At 44.2% G+C, this 27110-nt stretch overlaps 2 protein-coding genes across 2 annotated transcripts in view; both read left to right on the top strand.

Moving 5' to 3' along the window:
- PKD2L1 (polycystin 2 like 1, transient receptor potential cation channel) overlaps window positions 1-15627 on the top strand; it is a 54164-nt gene extending 38537 nt beyond the window's left edge. The window contains exons 4-16 of the mRNA XM_049855035.1: window positions 5765-5892; window positions 6348-6601; window positions 7583-7807; window positions 7978-8206; window positions 8851-9021; window positions 9201-9382; window positions 9700-9820; window positions 11132-11230; window positions 11440-11561; window positions 12833-12959; window positions 13945-14063; window positions 14331-14454; window positions 14763-15627. Of these exons, the coding sequence (XP_049710992.1) occupies window positions 5765-5892; window positions 6348-6601; window positions 7583-7807; window positions 7978-8206; window positions 8851-9021; window positions 9201-9382; window positions 9700-9820; window positions 11132-11230; window positions 11440-11561; window positions 12833-12959; window positions 13945-14063; window positions 14331-14454; window positions 14763-14822 (1961 nt within the window). The 3' untranslated portion in view covers window positions 14823-15627. The remainder of the gene's footprint in view (window positions 1-5764; window positions 5893-6347; window positions 6602-7582; window positions 7808-7977; window positions 8207-8850; window positions 9022-9200; window positions 9383-9699; window positions 9821-11131; window positions 11231-11439; window positions 11562-12832; window positions 12960-13944; window positions 14064-14330; window positions 14455-14762) is intronic.
- A 5101-nt stretch (window positions 15628-20728) lies between these two features.
- Window positions 20729-26879, top strand: BLOC1S2 (biogenesis of lysosomal organelles complex 1 subunit 2). Its single transcript, XM_049855876.1, has 5 exons — window positions 20729-20813; window positions 21239-21355; window positions 23960-24079; window positions 24849-24953; window positions 26419-26879. The coding sequence occupies exons 1-5, from the start codon at window positions 20744-20746 to the stop codon at window positions 26448-26450; spliced, it is 444 nt and encodes a 147-aa protein (XP_049711833.1). The 5' UTR covers window positions 20729-20743; the 3' UTR covers window positions 26451-26879.
- Window positions 26880-27110: the final 231 nt, after the last annotated feature.

The following is a 27110-nucleotide window of genomic DNA, read 5'->3' as shown; positions in this document are numbered from 1 at the left end:
TTAAACCCTGCACTATTCCATTGCTCTGTTCGAACGACTGCCTCTTGGTCTATGTACAGGTTCCACATCAGCACAATTAAGTGTTCTGGAATTCCAATTATTCACAATGTTACCAGAATTTGTTATGATCCACACAGTCGAATGCCTTTGCATAGTCAATAAAACACAGGTAAACATCTTTCTGGTATTCTCTGCTTTCAGCCAAGATTCATCTGACATCAGCAATGATATCTCTGGTTCCGTGTCTTCTTCTGAATCCAGCTTGAATTTCTGGCAGTTCCCTGTTGATGCACTAGAGCAACCACTTTTGAATGATCTTTAGCAAAATTTTACTTGTGTGTGATATTAATAATATTGTTTGATAATTTCAGCATTCTGTTGGCTCACCTCTCTTTGGAATGGGCACAAACATGGATATCTTTCAGTTGGTTGGCCGGGTAGCTGTCTTCCAAATTTATTGGCATAGATGAGTGAGTGCTTCCAGGTTTTCATCCATTTGTGGAAATATCTCAGTTGGTGCCCCATCAATTCCTGGAGCCTTGTTTTTTTGCCAATGCTTTCGGTGTAGCTTGGACTTCTTCCTTCAGTACCATTGGCTCTTGATGATATGTTATGTCCTGAAATGGTTGAACATAGACCAATTCTTTTTGGTACACTGACTCTGTGTATTCCTTCCATTTGCTTTCGATGTTTCCTGTGTCAATATTTTGCCCATAGAATCCTTCAAAATTGCAACTGGAGGCTTGAATTTTGTCTTAAGTTCTTTCAGCTTGAGAAATGCCAACGGTGTTCCTCCGTTTTGGTATTCTATTCCAGGTCTTTGCATATTTCATTATAATATTATACTTTGTCTTCTCGAGCTGTCCTTTGAAATCTTCTGTACAGCTCTTTTACTTCATCATTTCTTCCTTTCAGTTTAGACTCTGTTCAAGAGCAAATTTCAGAGTCTCTTCTGATATCCATTTTGGTCTTTTCTTTCTTTCCTGTCTTTTTAATGACCTTTTGCTTTATTCATATATAATGTCATTGGTGTCTTCCCACAACTCATCTGGTCTTCGGTCATTAGCATTCAATGCATCAAATCTATTCCAAGTTCAGGTGGGATATACCCAAGGTTGTATTTTGGCTCTTATGGATTTGTTTTAATTTTCTTCAGCTTCAGCTTGAACTTGCATGTGAGCAGTTGATGGCCTGTTCCACAGTCTGCCTCTGTTTGTTCTGATGAATGATATTGAGCTTTTCCATCATCTCTTTCCACAGATGTAATCAATTTGATTCCTGTATTTTCCATCTGGTGAGGTCTGTGTGTACTATTGCCGTTTATGTTGTTGAAAAAATGTATTTGCAATGAATAAGTCATTGGTCTTGCAAAATTCTATCATGTGGCCTCCAGAATCATTTCTATCACCAAAGCCTTATTTTCCAACAATTGTTCCCTCTTCTTTGTTTCCACCTTTCACATTCCAATCACCAGTAATTACTGATGCATCTCGATTGCATGTTTGATCAATTTCAGACTGCAGAAGTTAGTGAAAATCTTCAAGCTCTTCATCTTTGGCTTTAGCGCTTTGTGTGTAAATGTGAGTAATAGCTGTATTAACTGGTCTTCCTTGTAGGCATGTGGATATTATCCTATTACTGACAGCATTGTACTTCAGGATAGATCTTGGATTGTTCTTTTTGACGATGAATGCAACACCATTTTTCTTCAATTTGTCATTCCCTGCATAGTAGACCATATGATTGTCTGGTTCAAAATGGCTAATACTAGTCCATTTTAGCTCACTGATACCTAGGATATCGATCTTTATACATTCCATTTCATTTTTGATGACTTCCAATTTTCCTAGATCCATACTTCATACATTCCATGTTCTGAGTGTTAATGGATATTTGCAGCTGTTTCTTCTCATTTTGAGTTGTGGCACATCGACAAATGAAGGTCCTGAAACCTTTACTCCACCCACGTCATTGGCTTGACTTTACTTTGAGGAGGTAGCTCTTCACCTGTTGTATTCTGAGTGCCTTCTGACCTGAGGGACTCACCTTCCTGCACTAGATTAGACAATATTCTGCTGCTATTCATAAGGTATTCATAAGGTATTCACTGGTCAAGTTTTTTAAAAATAGACTCTCAGGTCCTTCTTCCTAGTCTGTCTTAGTCTGGAAGCTCTACTGAAACCTGTCCACCTTAGGTGACTCTGCTAGTATTTGAAATACTGGTGGCAAAGCTTCCAGTTTCACAGCAGCACACAGCCACCACAGTACGACAAACTGACAGATGCCTGGTGAAGCACTCATTGATGAAAATCAAAGACTACAGACTTCATCATGGATTATACCTCAACATAAAGAAAACAAAAATCCTCACAACTGGACTAATATACAACATCATGATAAATGGACAAAAGACTGATATGGTCAAGGATTTCATTTTACTTGGATCCACAATCAATGCCCATGGAAGCAGCAGTCAGGAAATCAAACAAGGTATTGCACTGAGCAAATCTGATGGAAAAGACCCCTTTAAAGTGTTAAAAAGCAAAGATGTCACTTTAAGGACTAAGGCATAGCCTGACCCAAGACATGTTATTTTCAATCACCTCATATGCATGCAAAAGCTGAACAGTGAATAAGGAGACCTGAAAGAATTGATGCCTTTGAATTATGGTGTTGGCAAAGAATACTGAATATACCACGGACTGCCAGGAGAATGAACAAATCATCTTGGAAGAAGTAAACCCAGAATGCTCCTTAGAAGCAAGGATGGAGAGACTTTGTTTCAGGTACTTTGGACATGTTACCAGGAGGAACCAGTCCCTGGAGAAGGACATCATGCTTGGTAAGGTACAGGGTCAGTGAAAAAGAGGAAGACCCTCAACAAGATGTATTGACACAGTGGCTGCAACAGTGGGCTCAAACATAGCAACAATTGTGAGGATGGCACAGGACCAGGTAGTGTTTCGTTGTTGTGCATAGGGTCACTAAGAGTCAGAACGGATTTGACAGCACCTAACAACAACTTTTTTTTTAATTTCTTTTTTATTGAACTTTAGATGAAGTTTTACAGAACAAACTAGTTTCTCAAACAGTTAGTATACACACTGTTGTATGACATTGGTTAACAACCCCATGACGTGTCAGCACTCTCCCTTCTCAACTCTGGGTTCCCTGTTACCAGCTTTCCTGTTCCCTCCTAGTTTCCAGTCCCCGCCCCAGGGCTGGTGTGCCCCTTTAGTCTTGTTTTGTTCCATGGGTCTGTACAATCTTTGGCCGAAGAATGAACCTCAGGAGTGACCTCATTACTGAGCTGAAAGCGTGTCTGGGGTCTATAATCTTGGGGTTTCTCCAGTCTCTGTCAGGCCAGCAAGTCTGGTTTTTCTTTCTGAGTTAGAATTTTGTTCTACATTTTTCTCCAGCTCTGTCTGGGGCCCTCTATTGGGATCCCTGTCAGAGCAGTCCTTGGTGATAGCTGGGCACCATATCATTGTACTGGACTCAGTCTGGTGGAAGCCGTGATAGATGTAACAACAACAACTTTTTGATGTAATTATACACAAACAGAAAAGTTGCAAGGATAATGTAAAGAATATCTGTATACCTTTTGCCTTAGTTGTCTAGTGCTGTTAGAAATAGCGTAAGAGGATGGCTTTAACAGACAGAAATTAATTAATTAATTTTCTCACAGTTCAGGAGGCTAGAAGTCCACATTCAGAGTACCAGCTCTAGGAGAAGGCTTTCTCTTTCTCTTGGCTCTGGAGGAAGGTCCTTGTCTCTTCAGCTTCTGTTTTCTGGTTCCTTGGAGATCTTTATGTGTCTTGGCATCTATCTTACCCCATCTGTCTCTCTGTTTGATTGTTTAATCTTTTTTTTTTGCCTCAAAAGAGATTGTTCAAGATATACCCTATACTAATCCTGCCTCATTAATATAACAAAGACAACCCATTCCCAAATGAGATTATAACCACAGGCATAGAGATTGGGATTTATAATACGTATTTTAGGAGGACATATTCAATCCACAACATCTTTTACCCAGATTTACCAAGTATGAACATTTTACCATGCTTTTCCTCTCTCTCTCTTTTTCTCTCTCCACACACACACACACACACACACACATACATATATAGATGAATAGATATAGTACAGAAGTAGATATATGCACATACAGACATATTGTTTTTATAAATTGTTTGGGAGTAAACTACAGACATAATGACTTTTTACCCCTGAACACTTTGATGTGTATTTTGTAAAAAAGAAGAGATTCTCTTATCCAAGTTGAGAAATTATCATTTATCCAGTACTATTATCTATTCGAATTTCAGCAAGTGAAAAAAAAGAAAAATTCTTGTCTGGGACCCATTCCAGAATCACAAAATGCATTTAGTTTTTATGTATCTTTCATCTCTTTTAATCTGGAAAAATTCTTCAGTTTCTCTTTGTCTTTCAAGACCTGGCTAAAAATGGGGCAATTTGAGTAATGAAATAAATAAAAATATTAACAAATTATAACCCATAAGGAAAAAAAAAGCAAGAACCTGTGAGTCCACACTGATACAAACAAATAAATAAATGAAGAAGAAGGGAAAGCTCTTCCTTATAGAGAATGCTAACTAATAAATGTAGAAGGAATGATGGAATTAGAAAAATCACTATTTGGCAGCCATAGTAGTAAAAATCAGGCAAAAATTATCAATGAATGCTCAAACTAGTAGGTGAAATATTGATGAGTAGTAGTAGGATGTTTACATAGCTTCAAAGTATCTCCCCACAAAATACTTATTAATTACAAAGAGAAAAATGAATCATATAGAAAAACCTGAAAGATACCTCCTTAACAAGGGATTGAAGCTAACATCATCAGTAATGAGACAAATAGACAATATGTGCCTCCTGATATGATTTACTGAGAAGGATACAACATCGCTTCTATGGTATTCCTTCTAAAAATGCACGACCTGAATTTAGTCATGAGGAAACATCTGACAAACCTAAATTGAGGGACAATCTATAAAATATATGGTTCATTCTCTTCAAACTTTGTCTTTTACCCCCAAAACTTAGAGCTTCCCTTGGTAGCCCATTTAGGCACTTGGGACTAAGTGTGTGCGTTAATGTGCTTGAGGGAGAGTTAGTTCTTAAAAGCAAAGGCCAGGTATTTTTTCATCTGCGGTCACTCTGAGTCCCTCTATCAGGAGACAGTTGTGCCCATCAGGATGTACTAGTCTTGCCAGGGCTGGATGAATGCCATGCGTATCTCCTACTCCTGTGGCTGCAAAGTCACTGACTTCAGGAGCCGAGAGACCACATCTGCATAACCAGGGCCTTGGAATACTCCAGAATTTGGAGGCACTTTCCAAAGGACATGAATATAGGGTAAATAAAAGGAAATACTACCTAATGCACAGAGAAGAAATATGTGGACTATAGTGAGTGAGAACTAGGATGTTAAGATGGTTTAGGAAAAGGTAAGTGAATTTTCAGAATGACAGTGTCAAGAGACAATTATTGAGCAGAGTTCAGTCTTTCTGAGGTGAGTTGAGAGGAAGGGAGAAGACTTTGTAGCCATAACCTTCCCTAATTTATTCCCTGGTCCCCAGCACCACCATCAGCCTCCACTGCCAACCCTAGCGGGTAGGTCTGATGGCCTTCTGTCTAGGTAGTATCCGTGGCCCCAAGGCAATGGGTTTCCTGTCTCCTCTGGGTGAATGGAGATGGGAACAGTGAGCAGGACACAGACTTTCGTGTTGGTTTCTAGTGACTTACGGAATGACAAGCTCCAGTGCCTATTACTACACCAAAGTGATGTCTGAGCTCTTCTTACATACTCCGTCAGACACCGGTGTCTCCTTCCAGACCATCAGCAGTATGGCGGACTTCTGGGACGTGAGTATGAAATCTCCTCTACTCTTCCCCTTTCCTTCCTAATGGCCTGAGGCCTGAGGCCGTAGGCCAGGGCTCAGGGACATCAGACAATGGATCAAGTGCTGTGACAAATATCAGGTCAGTCAGGGATCACGTGGAATCAAAGGCTCAGGCAAGAATTAATAAGTCAGGCTAGAGTTCAGGTGGAGGTAGGTGAGGGACAGGATGTTGATCAAGGAATCAAGCCAGGATTTGAACTAGGATTAGTGGTCAGAGGTAAGGCTTATTCAAAACATTTTTTGAATAAAGAGGAAGGCCAGGTCAGGTCTGGACCTGATCAAGATTCATAGGTCAGCTGAAGCATCCAATAGAAGCAGACTGGAGACAAGTTGGGAGTCAGGGAATGACAGCAGAGTCATTCTAAGGGTAGGGGCCAGGATAAGGCTTGGTCAGACTCAACCCAGCTCGTGGTCCAGTTTGCCCAGGGACCACTCTTGGACAGTTTGTATTGGACCAAATGGTACAACAACCAGAGCCTGGGCAGAGGCTCCCACTCCTTCATCTACTACGAGAACCTGCTGCTGGGGGCTCCGAGGCTGCGGCAGCTAAGGGTCCGCAATGACTCCTGTGTGGTGCATGAGGACTTCCGCGAGGACATTTTGAGCTGCTATGATGTCTACTCTCTGGATAAGGAAGATCAGCTCCCCTTTGGACCCCTCAATGGCACAGCGTGAGTGAGCTCCCCCCAATATCACAAGGCTTGCCCCTCTGAGGACTAGAATCTGAGGGAGACACAGAGAGTGGAGATTCCCAAGCCTGGGTCCACATTGGACTTGTCTGAGGAAACTGTTTGAATGTAAATTCCAAAGTCCCATCCAAGACCTATGGAGGCTCAGAAATCTCCATTTTAGTAGGCAATTTGGATGTGTAGCCAGCCTGGCACCAACCCCAAAGTTTTGGGAGCCACTTCCACTGAGCCTTAGTCTTAAGGCATTCAGTGGGATCTTGGGGGCATCTCCCTGAGTTCCGTCTGTGATTGTTTGGAGACGTCACTTAAGAACAGAGGAGGTGCAGACAGAGCAATAGCCTCCAGACATGTTCCCACACATAAGTCACAGTCACACTTGTCCTACCCTAGAGAAAGACCTGTCAGGCAACCATCCTTTTTTTCCTTCCACCCTTGCAGGTATGGAAAATGGGTGAAGCATTGCCATTGCCATAGGAGTCATGTTTGGACTCTTCCCTGGACATAAGAGCCCAGGGAAGAAAGTTTAGTGGATAGAATAAAGAATCATGGGGTTAACCAGTCAGTCACACAATCACAAGAGCTGGAAGGACCTTTTCTGGGTTGTACGGTCCAGGTGTTTCCCTTATGGAGACTACCCAGGCTCGGGCTAAGAGTGGGCCTTGGTTTTGTCATTCATAGCCTTGGGTGACATAGTGAAAAATCATGAGATGTACTTTTGAGTATCCGTTCTGCCACTAACTAGCTGGATAATCTCAGGCATCACTGAATCTCAGTTTCCTCATTTGCAAAATGTGGATAATATTTGCCCTCCCTCCTCCAACAGCTGTTAGTATCAAACAAGATCATGTATTGAAATAGACCTGAAGTATTGAAATAGATCATGAAGTGTCGCCATTGCATTGGAGGATGAGCTTTTGTGCTAGCTCAGGCCCCTCTTTGCTCACATGGCTTCTTCTGTGGCAGGTGGACATACCACTCACAGGATGAGCTAGGAGGCTCCTCCCACTGGGGCCGGCTCACAAGCTACAGTGGAGGTGGGTACTACCTGGACCTCCTGGGATCTCGACAGGCTAGTGCAGAAACACTCCGGGACCTACAAGAGGGGCTGTGGCTGGACCGGGGCACTCGAGTAGTCTTCATCGACTTCTCAGTCTACAATGCCAACATCAATCTTTTCTGTGTTTTGAGGTGGGCCCCTTTCTCTATGGCATTTCTCCACCTGTGGTTGCTGGTTCCCTTCTCCTCTATTTCAGATCCTTCCCTAAACTTGTACCCTATGGTGGGTGTGGGGAGGAGAAGAAGTGGGAGGAACCATCCCATCCTAGACCCTACCAGTCATCTCCCCCTCCCACACACAGGCTAGTGGTGGAGTTTCCAGCTACAGGAGGTGCCATCCCATCCTGGCAGATTCGAACAGTGAAGCTGATCCGCTATGTCAGCAACTGGGACTTCTTTATCGTTGGCTGCGAGATTGTCTTCTGTGTCTTCATCTTCTACTATATGGTGGAGGAGATCTTGGAGCTCCACATCCACCGGCTTCACTACCTCAGCAGCATCTGGAACATCCTAGACCTGGTTGTCATCTTGGTGAGGGACAGCTATCCTGGACTCGGGGCATATTGGGAGGGGGCGTGGGATACACCTGGATAGGGGCTCCAAGTTTTCAAATTCTTCCTTTTGGAGCCCTAAGTCCTCCTTATGACTTCTGATCAAATCACTGTGCAACGGCTCCCTAAGTAAGAGGCTGATGTTCCCCTGGTTCAGCCCTGCTGTTTTTTGTACTTGATACTCTGTTTTATGCCTCTTACCTTTATGAACTATCCTCTTGAACCCTGCCATTTATCTTCTCTTCTATTCTGATTATCCTGTCCCTCCATCTCCTTCCTATTAATAGGACACATTCATTTCCTAAGGCTGGGAAGTTGTAGTGGGAGCTAAAATTACTTGGTTCCAATTCCCTATGGCCCTTTACAACCAGTGGCTTCAACAGCAGTGACGCTGATGTATTTACCACTGGCTCCACAGCCTTCTCTTGGGCTTTAAAATGCTTAAGATGCTTCCCAGTTATCCTGGCCAGGTCCCTTTGAATCTGAGATAGTCAAGAATTCAGCAGGAAAGGGAGTTTTCCCCCACCTGTCTTACCTACACCAACTCTCCCTGGGACCTCATCTTTGAACTTGCCTCGAGATGCTCTTGACTTCTTTGACACCCCATGACCTCTGTGATGACAGCTCTCCATTGTGGCTGTGGGTTTCCACATATTTCGAACCCTCGAGGTGAATCGGCTGCTGGGGAAGCTCCTGCAGCAGCCAAACACATACGCGGACTTCGAGTTCCTCGCCTTCTGGCAGACACAGTACAACAACATGAATGCTGTCAACCTCTTCTTTGCCTGGATCAAGGTACCCTGGAAATCCTTACCCACAGCTCTGCCTCTGGGCATTCATTATCCCTTCCTCAATATTTGCCTCATTTTCCTTTTTTGGTTTGGCAACTCCTGTGGCCTCCATAAGCCCCTGGAGTAGACTTTTCAGAGTTTTTCTCTTTTATTTCTTCACTCGGTTCAACATGGCCCTTCCAGATATTCAAGTATATCAGCTTCAACAAAACCATGACTCAGCTCTCCTCCACACTGGCCCGCTGTGCCAAGGACATCCTGGGCTTCGCCATCATGTTCTTCATTGTTTTTTTTGCCTATGCTCAACTCGGCTACCTACTTTTTGGAACCCAAGTGGAAAACTTTAGCACATTCATCAAGTGCATGTGTGTGTCCTACCCCCTTCAGTCCTCCCTGGCCCCTCACCCTCCAGCTCCAGGGGTATACATATCCTTGGGGAAGCTCGGTATATGTATGTGGGAGTTTCTGTGTTTAAAGCATCAGTGTAAGAGTGTTAGTAAACCCTAGCGTGTGTGCTCAAGTACTCTGTGCATCGCTCTGTCTCTACCTGATTGGGCTGGAGGTGCAGTGTGGGGTCTGTCTGAATTCACCCAGGGGCAGTAGTTAGGAAAACAGTATGGGTGTGGATTGAGGTCAGGGTTATGGTTAGGCTCTGGGTGAAGCCCAGACACTGCTCTTTCAGTTTTACTCAGTTCCGGATCATCCTTGGGGACTTTGACTACAATGCTATCGACAATGCCAACCGCATCCTGGGTCCTGCCTACTTTGTTACCTACATCTTCTTCGTCTTCTTTGTGCTCCTGGTGAGGGTCCCTCTGAGAACTGGAGACTTGGGAACCCAAAGGATAGAGATGTGGAGGGCATCAGGGTGGGGTTTTGACTCCCCTATCTCCCCTACTCAGGACTATGATGGGTCTCTCAAATCAAGGATGAAGAGTGAGGGGAAACTTCTTGATCTTCTGAGTGCTGGCTAATGTGCTCAGTGTGATCAGCATGGTCAGTTTCCAGAGTACAAGGGAACCTGCAGGCTCCCTCTGTAAAATCAAACCCCTGTTCTCAAAGGATAGTAAAAGAGAAGAAAGTGCCTCATGAGAAGTGGCTGCACCTGGAAGCTTCTGTGCCTATTCTCCAAAACTCCCCTTTCCCTTGAGAATCTCTTGATTTCTATTGCCACTTCTTTGTAGTTGTGCTCCTTCCTTGTCAAACATGAGAGATCAGGGTTTGATTTTTATTAACAAAGCCAGCAGGCTTAGTATAACTGATGGATGGGGATACAGACATGGATTTGGGGAAGATGGTAAATAGAACCATCTTCCCCAAATCCATGTCTGTATCCCCACCCATCAGTTTGGGGTAGATGGTAAAGAGAAGGAAACCCTGGTGATGTAGTGGTTAAGTGCTGTGGCTGCTAACCAAAAGGTCAGCAGTTCAAATCCACCAAGTGCTCCTTGGAAACTCTATGGGGCGGTTCTACTCTGACCTACAGGGTCACTTTGAGTCGGAATTGACTCAATGGTAACAGGTTTTGGGTTTTTTTTTTTGGTAAAGAGAACACAATTGTACTCTCACCATGACAAATTTTTGGTTTTAGTGATTAGTTGTTCTTTATATGGAGCAAGGAGCCCTGATGGCACAGTGGTTAAAGCACTCAGCTGCTAACCAAAAGGTTGGTGGTTCAAATCCACCACCCACTCCGTGAGAGAAAGATGTGGCAGTCTGCTTCCATAAGGATTTGTAGCCTTTGAAACCCTATGGGGCAGTTCTACTCTGTCCTATAGGGTTGCTATGAGTCAGAATTGACTCAACGGCAGTGGGTTTGGTGGTTTGGTTACATAGAGCAATGTCTGTGTCTTGTGTGGGTATATCCTCATGGTCAGTAATGCTACTACAGTAAGAGTGGTAAGAGTGAGGACCCAATGTTGATGAGGAAGCATGATCCATCACTAACAGGATTGTGCTGAAAGCCTGGGCTATGGGACCCTGAGAAGTAGGGATTGGTGGGCTGCAGAGCTGGGATTAGGAGCATTGGCCCCTTTAGAACATGTGTGGCCCATTATTAGGGGTCAATCAGAGGATCTGGGGGTAAGGACCAAGGTCCCTGCCTCATCCTGCAGAACATGTTCCTGGCCATCATCAACGACACCTATTCAGAGGTCAAGGAGGAGTTGGCTGGACAGAAGGATGAGCTGCAGCTTTCTGACCTTCTGAAACAGGTTTTAACCCAGTCCCCTTAAGTTGCACATCTGCATCAGGGCCTAGGTCCAAAGTTCTGTGTCCTGATCTGTTCCTAACTGGTATATGTGCCTATGCCCTGTGTGCCTCTGAATTACCCCTGGAAGCCTGGCACCCTATGAGTGGGAGTGGGGGCCACGGATGATGAGAAACCTGTGGGGACTGGTGCCTGTTCCCTTTTCTCTTCCAGGGCTACAATAAGACCCTACTGAGAATGCGTCTGAGGAAGGAGCGGGTTTCAGATATGCAGAAGGTCCTGCAAGGTGGGGAGCAGGAAACCCAGTTCGAGGATTTCACCAACACCTTTCGGGAGTGAGCAACTAGAGATCAACCTTCCTTGACCACGGTCTATGAGTCCTTGACACTCAACTATACATTCTTTGCCTATAAGCCTCTGATCTTGGCCTACGGGCCTCTGATCTTGGCCTATGGGTCTCTGATCTTGGCCTCTGGGTCTCTGACCTGACCTTCAGAATTGTGCTCTTGGTTTAAAGGCCTTTCATCATGGTATATAGCATTCTGGACCTTGCTGAACAACTCTTAGGCCGTAATGTAATAATGTAATTCCCTAATCGTTACAGATACCCCTACTCCCCCAAAACTCTGATCTTGGTTCTGTGCTTCCCAACTAATACTGGTCTGTTCCTTTAGCTATTCTCTCTCTGCTTCCCAGTCAAACATATTAACAAACATTGAACATACATATTGTGACACCAACTGTGGACTAGGGATGGAATAGAGCCCTTCACAATTAAGCGAGACAAAGTCTTTGTCCTCCAGGGGCTCATAGACGTGTAAGCAAATGAACTTAATCACAGAACAAGTTCAACAACAGAAGTAGCTAGAGCAGAGGAAATCTGGAGAAGAGAGCTCAGTTCCATCTTTGGACTTACAAGAAGACTTCCTGGAGGAGGTGATGTCTGAATAGGGTTTTGGAGAATAAATAGTTTACAAGTAGACAAGCAGAGGAAGGCCATTCCAAGAGACATGAAAGCATATCCAAAGGCACAGAGGTCTGAAATTAAACAACATATACAGGAGGTATAAGCAGTTGAGCACTGTTAAAGGTATCAAATGAAAGATGGGGCACAGCAGGAAATGAGGCCAGAGAAATGAGCAAGGACCACATTTGGAAAGGCCTTGAACATCGCCACTCTATCCAAAGAATGGGGGGCCTAGGAGGGATTTTAAGCAGAAAGGGGATGTATTTAGACCTGTGTTTTAGAAAAATCAATTAGTTTGGTTGCATTATGGAAGATGGATTTCAGGGGTAGGGAGTGAGGGTGGGAGGCAGAAGGGTTGCAGGTTAGTTGAGGGAAACAGATTTTGCAATAATCCTCGTAAGAGATCATGAGAGCTTGAACTTAGTCAGCAGGAGTTGGGGGAGGAAGAAGATATTGATACAGGTGATTTCATGGGGGTAATATTCCTCGACCTTGGAGATCCTGGCTTGCCCCTGTGGTACCCTTCTTCCCTAGAGAGCAAGACCCTCATGCATTGAGTCTAGCAAGACAGTGGAGAGCCCATATTAGAGAGATCACAGCCACTACAGGTCAAAAGTCATTTCATCATCCTGTTCTTAGAGTGGGGCACACAGAGCACGAAATCACAGAGCTCACAGCTGCCTTTACCAGGTTTGACCACGACGGGAATCGCATCCTGGATGAGAAGGAACAGGCACAAATGCAACAGGATCTGGAGGAGGAGAGGGTAAGCCACCGTTGCGCCCCTCCCTAGTTGGCTGATGGGGAGCAGTGTAAGGAAATTGCCCATGCCCCTACACATCCAGCATAGAAAAATCCTCTGGTAGATGGGCAGGAAAACTCTCTAGAGTAGTGGTTCTCAAGCTTTGCCACACATTAGAACGCTCTGGGGAGGTTTTAAAAATCCTGATATTAAGGCCACACGCACTATACCAACTAAATCAGAATCTGATTCAGGCATCAGTATTTTTAAAAGCTCCCCTGATGATTCCAATATATGGCCAAGGTAGAAAACCACGGCTCCAAAACACAGTCTTAGGGAAAATGGGCCAATTGTCCAAGATTCCCTGACAATACCCTCTGAGGACTTGCCCTCTTCTTGGGATTTTCAGACTCTAATCCTTGGCTGTCCCTGCTGTGCCTGCTCCATCCCTATTCACTGTAGACCAAAAAGTCCAGGGCAGGAGATGATGGCAGCTCAGAGGGAAGGGTCAGGAATTCTGGTATTGTTCCTGAGTGGTGCGAATGGTTAACACACTAGGCTGCTAACGAGAAGTCTGGAGGTTCGAGTTCACCCAGAGGTGACTCCAAGAGAGTGCTGGCAATCTACTTCCAAAAAATTAGCCATTGAAAACCCTATGGAGCACAGTCCTACTCTGACACACATGGGGTTGCCATGAGTTGAAGTTGACTTGATGGCAACCAGTTTTGCCTCTCTCCCAAACTGAGTTGGTCTCTAGTGAACACCTCACTAATCAAGGCTTCAAGCCTGTTTTTTGTTTCTTTGGAAGGTGATTCCATCTCCAGAGGGTGGGCCAGGTTTGTGTTCACCACCACCCTGACCCTATTGTCTCTAGAGTCTCAGAGGGGAGAGGCATAGCAAGAACTGGAGACCAAGGCTTGGCCCTAAGCCTATCAGACCAGGTGATGGAACAAAAGCTGATGACTTCCAGAATCATTCTCTTCCCTCTGGCCTCTGACTTCCTTATCAGGTAGCCGTCAGCGCTGAGATTGAGAATTTGGGCCAGTCCATTGTGAGAAGCCCACCAGGAAAGTCGGACTCAGAGGCTGCCAGAGCAGGTTGCTGGGTTTCAGGAGAAGAATTCCACACGTATGTGAGGCCCAAGGCCCAGGGGTGGCTGTTTGTTATCACCTACCTTGAGCTTCTGTCTACCCATTAAAAGTCTACAACCTTACAATTCCCTGTCCTAGTTTGGGGAGAAACTTGGCTCCCCTTCAGTTCCCCCTACAAGGCTCGGTCTTACCTTCCTTGCTCCCATCCACACACTGTTCTTTCCCTGTGCCTCTGTAGACCTCAGCCCTCCCACCCCGCAAACACAGAGCTCTGCTCCCTTAGTCTCTCTCAAATCCTACACAGGCTGAAAAGGAGGGTTCTGCAGCTGGAGACTGTCCTAGAAGGAATCGCGTCCCAGGTTGATGCTGTGAGTTCAAAGCTGAAGATGCTAGAGAGGAAGGGGCAGATGGCTCTCTCCCCAGGCCTGGTAAATGGCCCTCACCTGGGTCCTTTTAGCTCCCCACAGCTGAACTCTTCCATCTTTTCCACTCAGTTGATGGGGGTGGAGTACTTGCCAAACACCTATATTTTCAGGTCCCCAGGGCAACATGTCCGCAATGGTCACTGTACTAGCGGGGGTGGGGAGTAGAGGGAAGGTCTGGAAGTTGGTTGCCCTAGACTGGGGGCTGCCTTAAGCTCTAGGAGATGGCCGGGGCTGGACGATCAGATCCAGAGAAATGGAAAATGGCACATAAACTTCTCCTTTGAATGACCTGTCTCTTTTTCTTCTTCCAGGAGGAACAAGCCATTTGGGAGCACCTGCAGCCAGGCCCAGCTGTGACCCCAGCTCCCTAGGGAGTCCAGGGTGGGCAGGAGAGTGGTGGAGGAGGAGCCCTGAATACCAGACAGCAGGATCCTTTCTCACTGCCTCCCCAGAAGCCCCTCTTCACACACCCTCCACATATAGGGCAGCAGGTCCCATCACTGCTGCTGCTGGGCCCAAACCTGTGACTGGGCTTTGAGTCAATGTATCTCAGTGTAGCTGGGCATCATGCTCAGGCTTATAACTCAGTGTTTCTGTGCATAGCCACATAGCTCTGTGTAGCACTGTGAAATAACGTTTCCCTCTTGGCCTCTCAGTCCCTGTGCTCCTAGCTGTGCTGTGGTGATAAAAAATGTCAATAACAAACAATAAAGGAAGAGAGGTTAATGACTCTTCCTCAAACATATGGTGATTTGAGAAAAAGGTAGGATCCCAGAGAGCAGGCTCTGTCTAGATGTCTTCCTACTTGCCAGCGAATCTTCTTATCCTTTACATATCTAATGATCTGCTGCTAGCACCTCTGCGTTCTTATCATCTCCGTAGAGCTTATCTCTAAAAATAAATAGAAGAAAAGGAGTGAGAGGAGTGAATCTCACCTCGGTGCAGAGGAGCTGGAGTGATGCCCTCCCAGAATAGTCAATGGAGGTTCTGTGGAAGAGCCTGCATCCTGACATTCTGCTCAATGCTGGGAACTGAGAGGGCTGTAAACCAAGGGATGAAGATGGAGCTTGAGGAGAAGCAGGCAAGGAAATGCCCTTAGGATCTGGAGATCTTTGGATTAAAATGTGGTGTACTCTGACTCTAACCTTCCGCTTGGCAATGTGGGGTCCCCTAGTGATTGTCAATAAAAATCCTTAGAAAAACCAGGACTTTGCATTTGCTTTTGGGATTGTAGGAGGAAGAAGAAAGGCTGGTACTGTAGGCCATCCTTATACCTGGGTTCTGGGACGTATGGGATTGGGAGCAGTGACAAGGCGAAGGAGCTGGATGCCCCAGGAGTCCTGAAGTGAGAACTTCTGGCTCTTAGGAATAGTTCGGAATGGATGGCACTGTGATTGTACCATAAGGGAGGGTGGAGAGGTTGACCTGGGAGACTTGGACCTCAGGATGGAGAGAGTAAGGTTAAGAGGACTAGGGAGGGTGAGTGGCTGTAGTGTGTGTGTATGTACAGCATGTAGGATGGGGGTGGTGGTAGAGAGGGATGATAACCAGGGATAAGACAAGGAACTCCTACACCAAGATGTTGGGTGTCTAGGAGCCTGTATCCTGAGACCTGCTATATATCCTCTCTCCTTTCTCCTGTGCCCTTTAACCCTTCCTCATTTTGCACTTTCCATTGCTCCCCAGTCACTTTTCTCATCCATTCCCTCACCCACTCCTCTTCTTCCATCCCATTAAGTATACTCTATACACCTGGGGGAATCCATGGGGGTGCAAAGAGTTAACACTAGGCGGCTTACCTCAAGGTTAGTGGTTCAAGTCCACCCAGACACACCTCAGAAGAAAGGCCTGATGATCTCAAAAACCAGCCACTGAAAACCCTGTGGAGCACAGTTCTATTGCACGTGGAGTTTCCATGAGTCAGAATCCACTGGAAGGCAACTGATTTGGTTTTTGGTTTGGGTACACCAGGAGATTTGTGAGAAGTCCTGGTGGCAATGGTCAAGTACTTGGCTGCTAACCACAGGGTCAGTGGTTCAAACCTACCAGTGGCTCTGCAGGAGAAAGGCCCTGGTGATCTGCTCCCGCAAGGAATACAGCCTAGGAAACCACATGGGGCAGTTCTACTGTGTCCTGTAGGGTTGCTAAGAGTCGGAATTGACTCCATGGGCACATAAGGACAACAATGGAAGACTTGTGAACAGGTAAGTGCATCCGTTGTTGTTGTTGTTAGGTGCCGTTGAGTCAGTTCCGACTCATACCAACCCTATGCACAACAGAACAAAACACTGCCTGGTCCTGAGCCATCCTTACAAAGGTTGTTATGCTTGAGCTCATTGTTGCAGCCACTGTGTCAACCCACCTCGTTGAGGGTCTTCCTCTTTTCCGCTGACCCTGTATTCTGCCAAGCATGATGTCCTTCTCCAGGGACTGATCCCTCCTGACAACATGTCCAAAGTATGTAAGACACAGTCTCGCTATCCTTGCTTCTAAGGAGCATTCTTATTGTACTCCTTCTAAGACAGATTTGTTCGTTCTTTTGGCAGTCCATGGGATATTCAATATTCTTTGTCAACACCACAATTCAAAGGCATCAATTCTTCTTCGGTCTTCCTTATTCATTGTCCAGCTTTCACATGCATATGATGCGATTGAAAATACCATGGCTTGGGTCAGGCACACCTTAGTCTTCAAGGTGACATCTTCACTCTTCAACACTTTGAAGAGGTCCTTTGCAGCAGATTTACCCAATGCAACACGTCTTTTTGATTTCTTGACTGCTGCTTCCATGGCTGTTGATTGTGGATCCAAGTAAAATGAAATCCTTGACAACTTCAATCTTTTCTCCATTTATCATGATGTTGCTCATTGGTCCAGTTGTGAGGATTTTTGTTTTCTTTATGTTGGGTGCAATCCATACTGAAGGCTGTGGTCTTTGATCTTCATTAATAAGTGCTTCAAGTCCTCTTCACTTTCAGCAAGCAAGGTTGTGTCATTGGCGTAACGCAGGTTGTTAATGAGTCTTCCTCCAATCCTGATGCCCCATTCTTCTTCATATAGTCCAGCTTCTCGTATTATTTGCTCAGCATACAGATTGAATAGGCATGGTGAAAGAATACAACCCTGATGCACACCTTTCCTGACTTTAAACCAATCAGTGTCCCCTTGTTCTGTCCGAACAACTGCCTCTTGATCTATGTAAAGGTTCCGCATGAGCACAATTAAGTGTTCTGGAATTCCCATTCTTCACAGTGTTATCCATAGTTTGTTATGATCCACGCAGTTAAAACCCTTTGCATAGTCAATAAAACACAGGTAAACATCCTTCTGGTATTCTCTGCTTTCAGCCAGGATCCATCTGACATCAGCAGTGATATCCCTGGTTCCACGTCGTCTCCTGAAACTGGCCTGAATTTCTCGCAGTTCCCTGTCGATATACTGCTGCAGCCATTTTTGAATGATCTTCAGCAGAATTTTGCTTGCGCGTGATATTCACATTCGGTTGGATCCCCTTTCTTGGGAATAGGCATAAATATGGATCTCTTCCAGTCAGTTGGCCAGGAAGCTGTCTTCCGTATTTCTTGGCATAGATGAGTGAGCACCTCCAGCGCTGCATCTGTTTGTCGAAACATCTCAATTGATATTCCATCAATTCCTAGAGCCTTGTTTTTTGCCAATCCCTTCAGAGCAGCTTGGACTTCTTCCTTCAGTACCATTGGTTCCTGATCATATGCCACTTCTTGAAATGGTTGAACATCAACTAATTCTTTTTGGTATAATGACTCTGTGTATTCCTTCCATCTTCTTTTAATGCTTCCTGAATCATTTAATATTTTCCCCATAGAATCCTTCACTATTGCAACTCGAGGCTTGACTTTTTTCTTCAGTTCTTTCAGCTTGAGAAATGCCAAGAGTGTTCTTCCCTTTTGGTTTTCCATGTCCAGCTCTTTGGACATGTCATTATAATACTTTACTTTGTCTTCTTGAGACGCCCTTTGAAATCTTCTGTTCAGTTCTTTTACTTCACCAATTCTTCCTTTTGCTTTAGCTGCTCAATGCTCAAGAGCAAGTTTCAGAGTCTCCTGACATCCATCTTGGTCTTTTCTTTCTTTCTTGTCTTTCCAGTGACCTCTTGCTTTCTTCATGGATGATGTCCTTGATGTCATTCCAAAATTCGTCTGGTCTTTGGTCACTAGTGTTCAATGCATCAAATCTATTCTTCAGACGGTTTCTAAATTCAGGTGGGATATACTCAAGGTCATATTTTGGCTCTCGTGGACTTGCCCTGATTTTCTTCAGTTTCAGATTGAACTTGCCTATGAGCAACTGATGGTCTGTTCCACAGTCGGCCCCTGGCCTTGTTCTGACTGATGATATTGAGCTTTTCTATTGTCTCTTTTCACAGATGTAGTCAATTTGATTTCTGCGTGTTCCATCTGGCGAGGTCCATGTGTATAGTCGCCGTTTATGCTAGTGAAAGAAGGTATTTGCAATGAAGAAGTCGTTGGTCTTGCAAAATTCTATCATTTGATCTCTGGCACTGTTTCTATCACCAAGGCCATATTTTCCAACTACTGGTCCTTCTTCTTTGTTTCCAACTTTCACATTACAATTGCCAGTAATTATCAATGCATCTTGATTGCATGTTCGATCAATTTCAGACTGCAGCAGCTGATAAGAATCTTCTATTTCTTCATCTTTGGCCCTAGTGGTTGGTGCATAAATTTGAATAACAGTCGTATTAACTGGTCTTCCTTGTAGCCGTATGGATATTATCCTGTCACTGACAGTGCTGTACTTCAGGATAGATCTTGAAATGTTCTTTTTGACAATGAATGCAACACCATTCCTCTTCAAGTTGTCATTCCCAGCACAGCAGACTACATGATTATCTGATTCAAAATGGCCAATACCAGTCCATTTCAGCTCACTAATGCCTAGGATATTGATGTTTATGTGCTCCATTTCATTTTTGACGATTCCCAATTTTCCTAGATTCATACTTCGTACATTCCAGGTTCCGATTATTAATGGATGTTTGCAGCTGTTTCTTCTCATTTTGAGTCATGTCACATCAGCAAATGAAGGTCCCGAAAGCTTTACTCCATCCACGTCATTAAGGTCGACTGCTTTGAGGAGGCAGCTCTTCCCCAGCTATCTTTTGAGTGCCTTCCAACCTGGGGGGCTCATCTTGCAGCACTGTATCAGACAATGTTCTGCTACTATTCATAAGGTTTTCACTGGCTAATGCTTTTCAGAAGTAGACTGCCGGGTCCTTCTTCCTAGTCTGTCTTAGTCTGGAAGCTCAGCTGAAACCTGTCCTCCATGGGTGACCTTGCTGGTATCTGAATACTGGCGGCACAGCTTCCAGCATCACAGCAACAGGCAAGCCCTCACAGTAAGACAAACTGACAGACACGTGGGGGAAAGTGCAACTAAGAGATCCAAAAAATCCGTTACCATGGAGTCTGATTCTGATTTAGAGTGACCCTACAGGGCAGAATAGAACTGTTCCATAGGATTTCCAAAGCTATGAATCTTTACAGAAGAGACTGCACTGCAGAATCTTTTTCCTTTGGAGTGGCTGGTGGATTCCAACTGGCGGGTTCCAAATGCCAACCTTTCGGTTAGCAGCCAAGCTTTTAACCACTGCACCACCACGACTCATTGCCATTAAGATAACCAGAGTGTATTCTGAGCCCTAAAAATGTCACAATCCAAGCTTTCTGCAAGGAAGGCTTTATTCAGTGAAGAGGAGTAGATACCAGCGTGCAGTTAAGGAGAAAGAGCCAATCAGTTGGTATTAATCCAGGACGTTAAAACGGAGAGTATTTAAGTACGATCAGGGACCAATGCCTGAAAGTTTCCCAAAGCCTTCATGAGGCTACCTTCAAAAGCACGGATGGATTCTCTGAGAAATCTTTTTGTGTGACTAACACCAGCCAGGGTGCAGAGCCTCCGGGGAGGGGGCAACCCATCTCAGGTGACTTAGGTCATCAGGCTAGGCCGGGGTCCAACCCCAGATGGGTGTAGAAGGTGTGGCCGCAGTTATGACCGCAGCCTCAGTCCCAGAGTTGCAACTCTCCCCAGCAGATCTGTCAACGATAGCCTATCTTATCTTCAGTTTCGGCTTCATGCTTACACTTTTTTATAATTCACTATGTGAGGCACTACCTAGCAGGAACGCCCAGGATCAAAGGGCCGCGAAACCAAGCGCGGTCCGTCGGGTGGGTGGACGACGATCGGTGCGCATGCGCAGGCATCCCGGAACCGGAAGCAGTGCCGGTCGGGTATGGCGGCGGCGGCGGCTGTGGCTGAGGCTCAGGCAGTCCCGGCGAGCCGAAGTGAGGAACCAGCTCGAGGTACCTGGAGTGGGTGGACACGAGTTGTCCGGCAGGAGGTCTGGGGCTCCGGGTAGGATCCGCATGAGGGCGGCTCGTGGTGAAAAAAAAAAATGGGAATTCGGGGCTGAGCGTGTGGTTGTCTCACCTGTCAGGTGCTGGCAGGTCTGAGGGGCGCACTTGCGTGTGCGCGACTGTTCGTCCTGTCAGGGCGACTGAGATGGCTTGGCTGCGGGATCGTATATGAGCGAGGGGCCGATGCACTGGGGCGGAGTTGGCGTCTCTGGTGGTGCAAGGTCGGATGAGGGATTTGAGATTATGGCAGATGGAGAATGGAGCCAAATTTGCTCCAGCGAAGGCAGGTGGAGGGATGTGGGAAGCGGCCCCTTTGGCTCGATTAGAACTGGGTGTAGGGCAGGACACTTATTCATTCTCTCTTGGCCCAGATGATGCTGCAGTGGAGACTGCTGAGGAAGCAAAGGAGCCTGCTGAGGCTGACATCAATGAGCTGTGCCGGGACATGTTCTCCAAGATGGCCACTTACCTGACTGGGGAACTGACAGGTGAGACGGGGTCCGGGTTTTTTGGGGTACTACGGTGCACCACCCCCTGCCAACCTCAGTTTGGCTCCAGGAGACCTCTGATGTGCTTTTGCAGCATGGACCTGCAGCTCCCTCCTCTACCCCACATGCCCTGAGACAGGCCTTTTGTAAGTTTGGGGAATCACAAATGGGATGGCAAGAGGCCCATCCCTTCCTTGGAGAAGCTCAGGCATCTGCTTTCAGACACACATATATGAATATTTAAAACAACTTTGCATAGGTCTCTGTAGTGTGGACTAATGCTGAGAAAGCAACAGAGAATGTCTAGTAACAATCAAGAAACGCTTACTTGGGGGAGGGATATTTTGAGCAGCGTTACGAAGGGAATGATTGGCAGAAAAAGGGGGAATGATAAAAGTAGGAGCGAGGTGATGTAAGTAAGAAGTTTGTTTGGCTAAAGCAGATGTGTTTGCTGGAATATTAAAAAATGAACTTGGGAAATGGGGAGTGATCTGCACATTGAGGGACCTAGTAGGTTGGTCTGAGGATTTGGTGACCCACCCTTGGGACGTGATTAGTATCTTGGTCCTGTGTGTGTTTCCAAGTGGGCAGTAATCCTGACCCATGTGTCCAGGAGGGTCCAGAAAGTGCAGCCTGGTTCACTGTGGCTCACGAGATTTATTATACTGTTTCACTTCCCCAGGAAATGGCTGTGAGTTAAATTGGTGAACCAGAATCTATGAGAAAAGGCTTGCTGAAGAATAAGAAATATTGTGAATCTCTGATTTGTTGGCCTGATGATTTATTTATTTATTTTTGAGCAAGAGAAGCCAAGTAACAAAACCTACATTTTAAAACTCTCTAAAAATTGCAGAGATTTGGCAATAGTAGGCCCCCATTCTTTTTTTTTTTTTTTAATTTTTATTGTGCTTTAAGTGAAAGTTTACAAATCAAGTCAGTCTCTCATACAAAAATTTGTATACACCTTGCTATATACTCCTAGCTGCTCTCCCTTTGATGAGACAGCACACTCTTTCCCTCTACTCTATTTTCGTGCCCATTCGGCCAGCTTCTGACCCCCTCTGCCCGCTCCTCTCCCCTCCAGACAGGAGCTGCTCACATAGTCTCATGTGTCTACTTGATCCAAGAAGCTCACTCTTCACTGGTATCATTTTCTATCCCAAAGTCCAGTCCAATCCCTGTCTGAAATGTTGGCTTTGGGAGTGGTTCCTGTCTTGGGCTAATAAAAGCTCTGGGGACCATGATAGGCCCCCATTCTTGTCAGGCTGTAATTGACTACAGCCAAGCATCTGTCGCCTTTAGACAGGACTAGTGCTATCCAGTTTGTCCCCACCACTCCCTGTTTTTTCCCCTTCCTGAGTTCAATGCCATTTATCACTGTTCTTATACTGCTGATTTTATTAGTTGTTGTCTCTATCAAAACTGGTGAAATAAAGGATAGACTAAGAGGACTACATGCTCCAAGAAGTAGGAGAGAGCATATTTCTTTGTGGAAGTGAATAATTTTCTCATATATTTAATATGCAAACACCTGGCTTGCTTCAAGCCAAAACTGAAAATATTGTATTTTCACACTCAACATGGTTCCTCTTTCCAGCTTCCCTCTTTTGGTTAATGGCACCACCGTTCTTTTAGTTACCCAGGCATAAAACCTCAGATACACCTTAGGTTGCTGCCACCCGTTAATACCCACTTCAACACGTCCTATAAATTCTGCTTCTGCAGTATTCTTGCAGGAGTCATAGTGGTGCAACAGTTAAGTGCTCACTGCTAAATTAAGATTGGTGGTTTGAACCCACCCAGCAGCTCCACAGGAGAATAGACTTGGTGATCTGCTCCAATAAATATTACAGCCTAGGAAACCCTATGGGGCAGTTCTACTTTGTCATGTAGGGTCGCTCTGAGGTGGAATTGACTTGATGGCACACAACAACAACAACAAATCTCTTGCCCCCGTACTCTCCTTTTCATTCCTTTTACAACCACTGCCGCAGACCATCACTTCTCAATGAACTGTTGTGCATCTGTCTTTTGGCTCTTGCCTCTGTATCCATACTCTTACTGCTACCAAATTAGTCTCTAAAATAAGGCTTATTTGGTTTTCAGGAAATTGCAGTAGAGGCCTTTTGCTTTGAGTGGTGATGAGAATTGAGGATTTGAGGAGCAATCAGATGGTTTGGAAAAGTCACGAATAAAATGTAATATAGAATTATGCACAATAATAAATCAATTACTGAGAAGCAGTAAGGTTCTAGCTGATGGTATACTTTTTTTTTTTTTAATTCTATCCCTCAAAATACATGTTTTTGTGCTGTAGAAGATGAGATACTAAGACATTTTTGGCCACCCTCTTCTTAGGACATTTCCCTTTCTAACCAAAATTCTGAAGTTTCTGAATCTTCTTTGAATAGTTTGCTGATTGTTGCCAGGGTTTCTACTTAGACCTTCAAAGCACACAGACTGATTATAAATGTCATAAATCAAAAGGGGCCTGCTCCTTTGATACTACCAAGGTCCTGCCTTAAACTATAATTTGGCTATAATTTCTCATTCCAATGATCCAAGACAAATCTTAAAGGCATCCATTTTCTTTTTATTTTAAAGCCACCAGTGAAGACTATAAGCTTCTGGAAAATATGAATAAACTAACCAGCTTGAAGTATCTTGAAATGAAAGATATTGCTATAAACATTAGTAGAAACTTAAAGGACTTAAACCAGAAGTGTAAGTAATACTTTTTATAGTTATGTGTGTTTGTATTTAGTGCCTTTTTGTTCTTAGGGCTGTGGAGAAGGGGAGGGAACATGGCCTTTGTCCTCACCAAGTGCTTTTCTAAAAAGGAAATTACAAAGTTAGGGTGAGTTTCTTACATTCTGAGGATTAGCATGCTTTGGCCGCATGGTTATTTCTGGTTTTGAATCTTAATTTTATCAGTTTATTCTTAGAAATGGAGGGGGCAGAGGTTGGGTTATTTCTGTCTTTGACTCTTAATTTTATCAGTTTATTCTTGGAAAGGGAGGGGCTACAGGAAGGGTGATCTGAGTCTAGTGAATTGATTTAATAATGAAGTTCTTAAAGGAATACTCTAGAAACAGAAAACCAGAAAACCTATAAATGGAAAATGCTAATTTAGAGTGGTAGATTATATTTTTCCATTGACTTACATTTGTGTTCCCTATCTCCAGGGCGCTCTTTTTTTTGTTTGAGAGTACACAAGAAACAATCGTTAATGGAAAGATTGCTTGAGGAACAAAGAATTAAAAAGAAAGGAACGTTGTTATGAGAGAGATTTACTTTGTCTGGGTCAGAGTTGTGCCTGATCAGCTAGCTTCTATAAAGCATCTGCCCTACTAGTGATCAGAATTCGTGTCAACCCACCTAGTCTTTCTTAGGCAGAGCAATAGAGACACTAGTATTCTTACTCCCCCCCCCCCCTTTTTCTACACTCCTTCTTGATCCCATGCAAACACGTGGTTTGTCTTTGTTTTTAAAGATGCTGGACTGCAGCCTTATCTGGATCAGATCAATTTAATTGAGGAGCAGGTAGCGGCCCTTGAGCAGGCAGCCTACAAGTTGGATGCATATTCAAAAAAACTGGGTAATTATTTCTATTTTGGTTTGATAGAGCACTCCCTGCCAGTATGTCCCTAGCTAATATGAATAGTTAACATTTTTGAGTGAGATACAGTATTCTATCTTTGAATCTTCATGAAAACCCAGTGAGAGTAATTTTATTATTATTATAATAGAAATAACATTTCCTGAGTACTTAGTGGTGTGTTAGACCCTGTTCTTAGTGCTTCACATGTATCACGTTTTTTATCCTCCCAATAATCTGTGTGGTAAGTACACAATTTTCATCCCCATCCTACAAGGGAGGAAACTGAGTTTTAAGAGTTTAAGTAACTTGCTTAAGGTCACAAAGCTGGTATGTGAAGGAGCCATATTTTAAACTAGGTCTGCTTGACCACAAAGCTCAAGCTTTTAGTCATGGTTAAGCAGACTGAAGCATCTTTAATAACGTAAAAACATAAGTTTTAGAAAGCAGAAACTGGCTAAGTTAAGAGTTTTCTTGAAGGATTAATTTTCCTTTAAGGAGGAAACTGGTACTTTAGTGTTGACTTGCTAACTAGCCCTGACTCTCATATCCATGATTAAAAATGTTTAATATTTTTTTTGTCCTAGATACAATTTGGAAGCCCTGGTGGCATAGTGGTTAAGTGCTACAGTTGCTAACCAAAGGTTGGCAATTCAAATTCACCAGGTGCTCCTTGGAAACTCACTGGGCAGTTCTACTCTGTCTTATAGGGTGGCTATGAGTTGGAATCAACTCTTTGGCAATGGTTTTTTTTTTTTTTTTTATATATATATATATAATTTACAGATTATTTTATTTTCATCATTCATAATCATTGACTACTTAAAAGACAGTGGTTTGCAGTAGGCTGAGATTTCACATGGGTGGCAGTTAATAGTTTCATTGTCCATGATTACTTTTAGTAAATGGTTGCTGTGAAGCATGTTGCCAGGTGCTTTCAAGGTTTTAAAAGAAAAAAGGAATCTGTTACATTAAGAAGCTTATTTGATGGCCTTTTAAATCTGTACATCTTTCAAAACTGTTTTCCTGGAGTGAGGTGTAGGGACAGGAAAATAAAAAGAGAAAAATACATTTATACTTTCTGAGCATTTAAACCTGGCTCCCAGAGGGTGCCTGGGACAGTCAGGCAAAAGTAGGTTCCCGTGTTTAAAGTTCAGTAGGTCAAGTACAAGTAGATCTGCTTATTCCTGGTGGAGCTGCCCGGGCAGGCGCTGTCTACAGGACTAGAGCTTAGTGAAATTGTGCTGAGTTCTCAATTCTTTGTGTATAAGTATGCTTGACTCCTTATTTTAAGTTGTGTTATATCGATGATCTGTATGTTTGGACAGATGATGAGACTGAAGCTGATAGATGTTTAAAAAAATATAATAGGTATTTTTGAAATTTGCCTGGAAATGCTAACTAAAAAACTATCTTTAGAAACCAGTTTTAAAAGATGTCACATTCTTCCCTCCTCCTCTCGCAGAAGCCAAGTACAAGAAGCTGGAGAAGCGATGAAAAACCTATTCCTATGGGACAGAGTCTTTTTTAATGTGTCAGAACGTTTTATAAGATCTGAATCCTGGGGCTGATGGAATTGTCAAAACTGCTCAAAAGGCAACGATGCTGGAACATCCCAACACGGAGTAAACTGGAGGACTACGGCTACTCCTGAGCTTCCTTTGAGGCAGTATCCCTCAAAGCTCACGCTTACAACTTCTTACCTTCTACTTGAGTGCTTTACCATCCATTCAGGACACAGATTCGAAGTTCAGGATAAACCTGGCCTTGCCAGTAGAATCAAATGAGAGGACCTATTTTCTCTAGTAGTGGTTGAGTACTTCATTATTTTCGTAAATGGCTTGTGTTTAAGTTACTGTATAAATGGTTGTTTTGCAATTAATGATGCTAATGTATTATCGACAAGAATCTAAATTAAAAAAGGAAAACAAAACAAACTTGTCCTTTGCAGTTTATCACCTTGTGGATATCACTAATTTACTTTTCTATAATATTGCAAATAACTGAACATCTTTAAATAATTCCAGGCCAGGTCTTCTAGATTGAGCAGAAACAGTGAAAGGAGTGTTTTGGTAGCTTGGTGTATGTGATGGGCCCCTCCTGTCTCTTCTGTGTGTGTGTGTCAGATGTCTGGGGATGCATGATTGACTTATGCTC

Source organism: Elephas maximus, chromosome 16 (assembly GCF_024166365.1).
Source record: "Elephas maximus indicus isolate mEleMax1 chromosome 16, mEleMax1 primary haplotype, whole genome shotgun sequence".
Classification (NCBI taxonomy): domain Eukaryota; kingdom Metazoa; phylum Chordata; class Mammalia; order Proboscidea; family Elephantidae; genus Elephas; species Elephas maximus.
This window is presented reverse-complemented; position numbering and strand designations above follow the sequence as displayed.

Coding starts and splice junctions, on each gene's coding strand:
- BLOC1S2 (XM_049855876.1), top strand. CDS start 20,744: ATGGCGGCGGCGGCGGCTGTGGCTGAGGCTCAGGCAGTCCCGGCGAGC. Junction 21,356..23,959: donor CCTGACTGGGGAACTGACAG/GTGAGACGGGGT, acceptor TTTATTTTAAAG/CCACCAGTGAAGACTATAAG. Junction 24,954..26,418: donor TGCATATTCAAAAAAACTGG/GTAATTATTTCT, acceptor CTCCTCTCGCAG/AAGCCAAGTACAAGAAGCTG.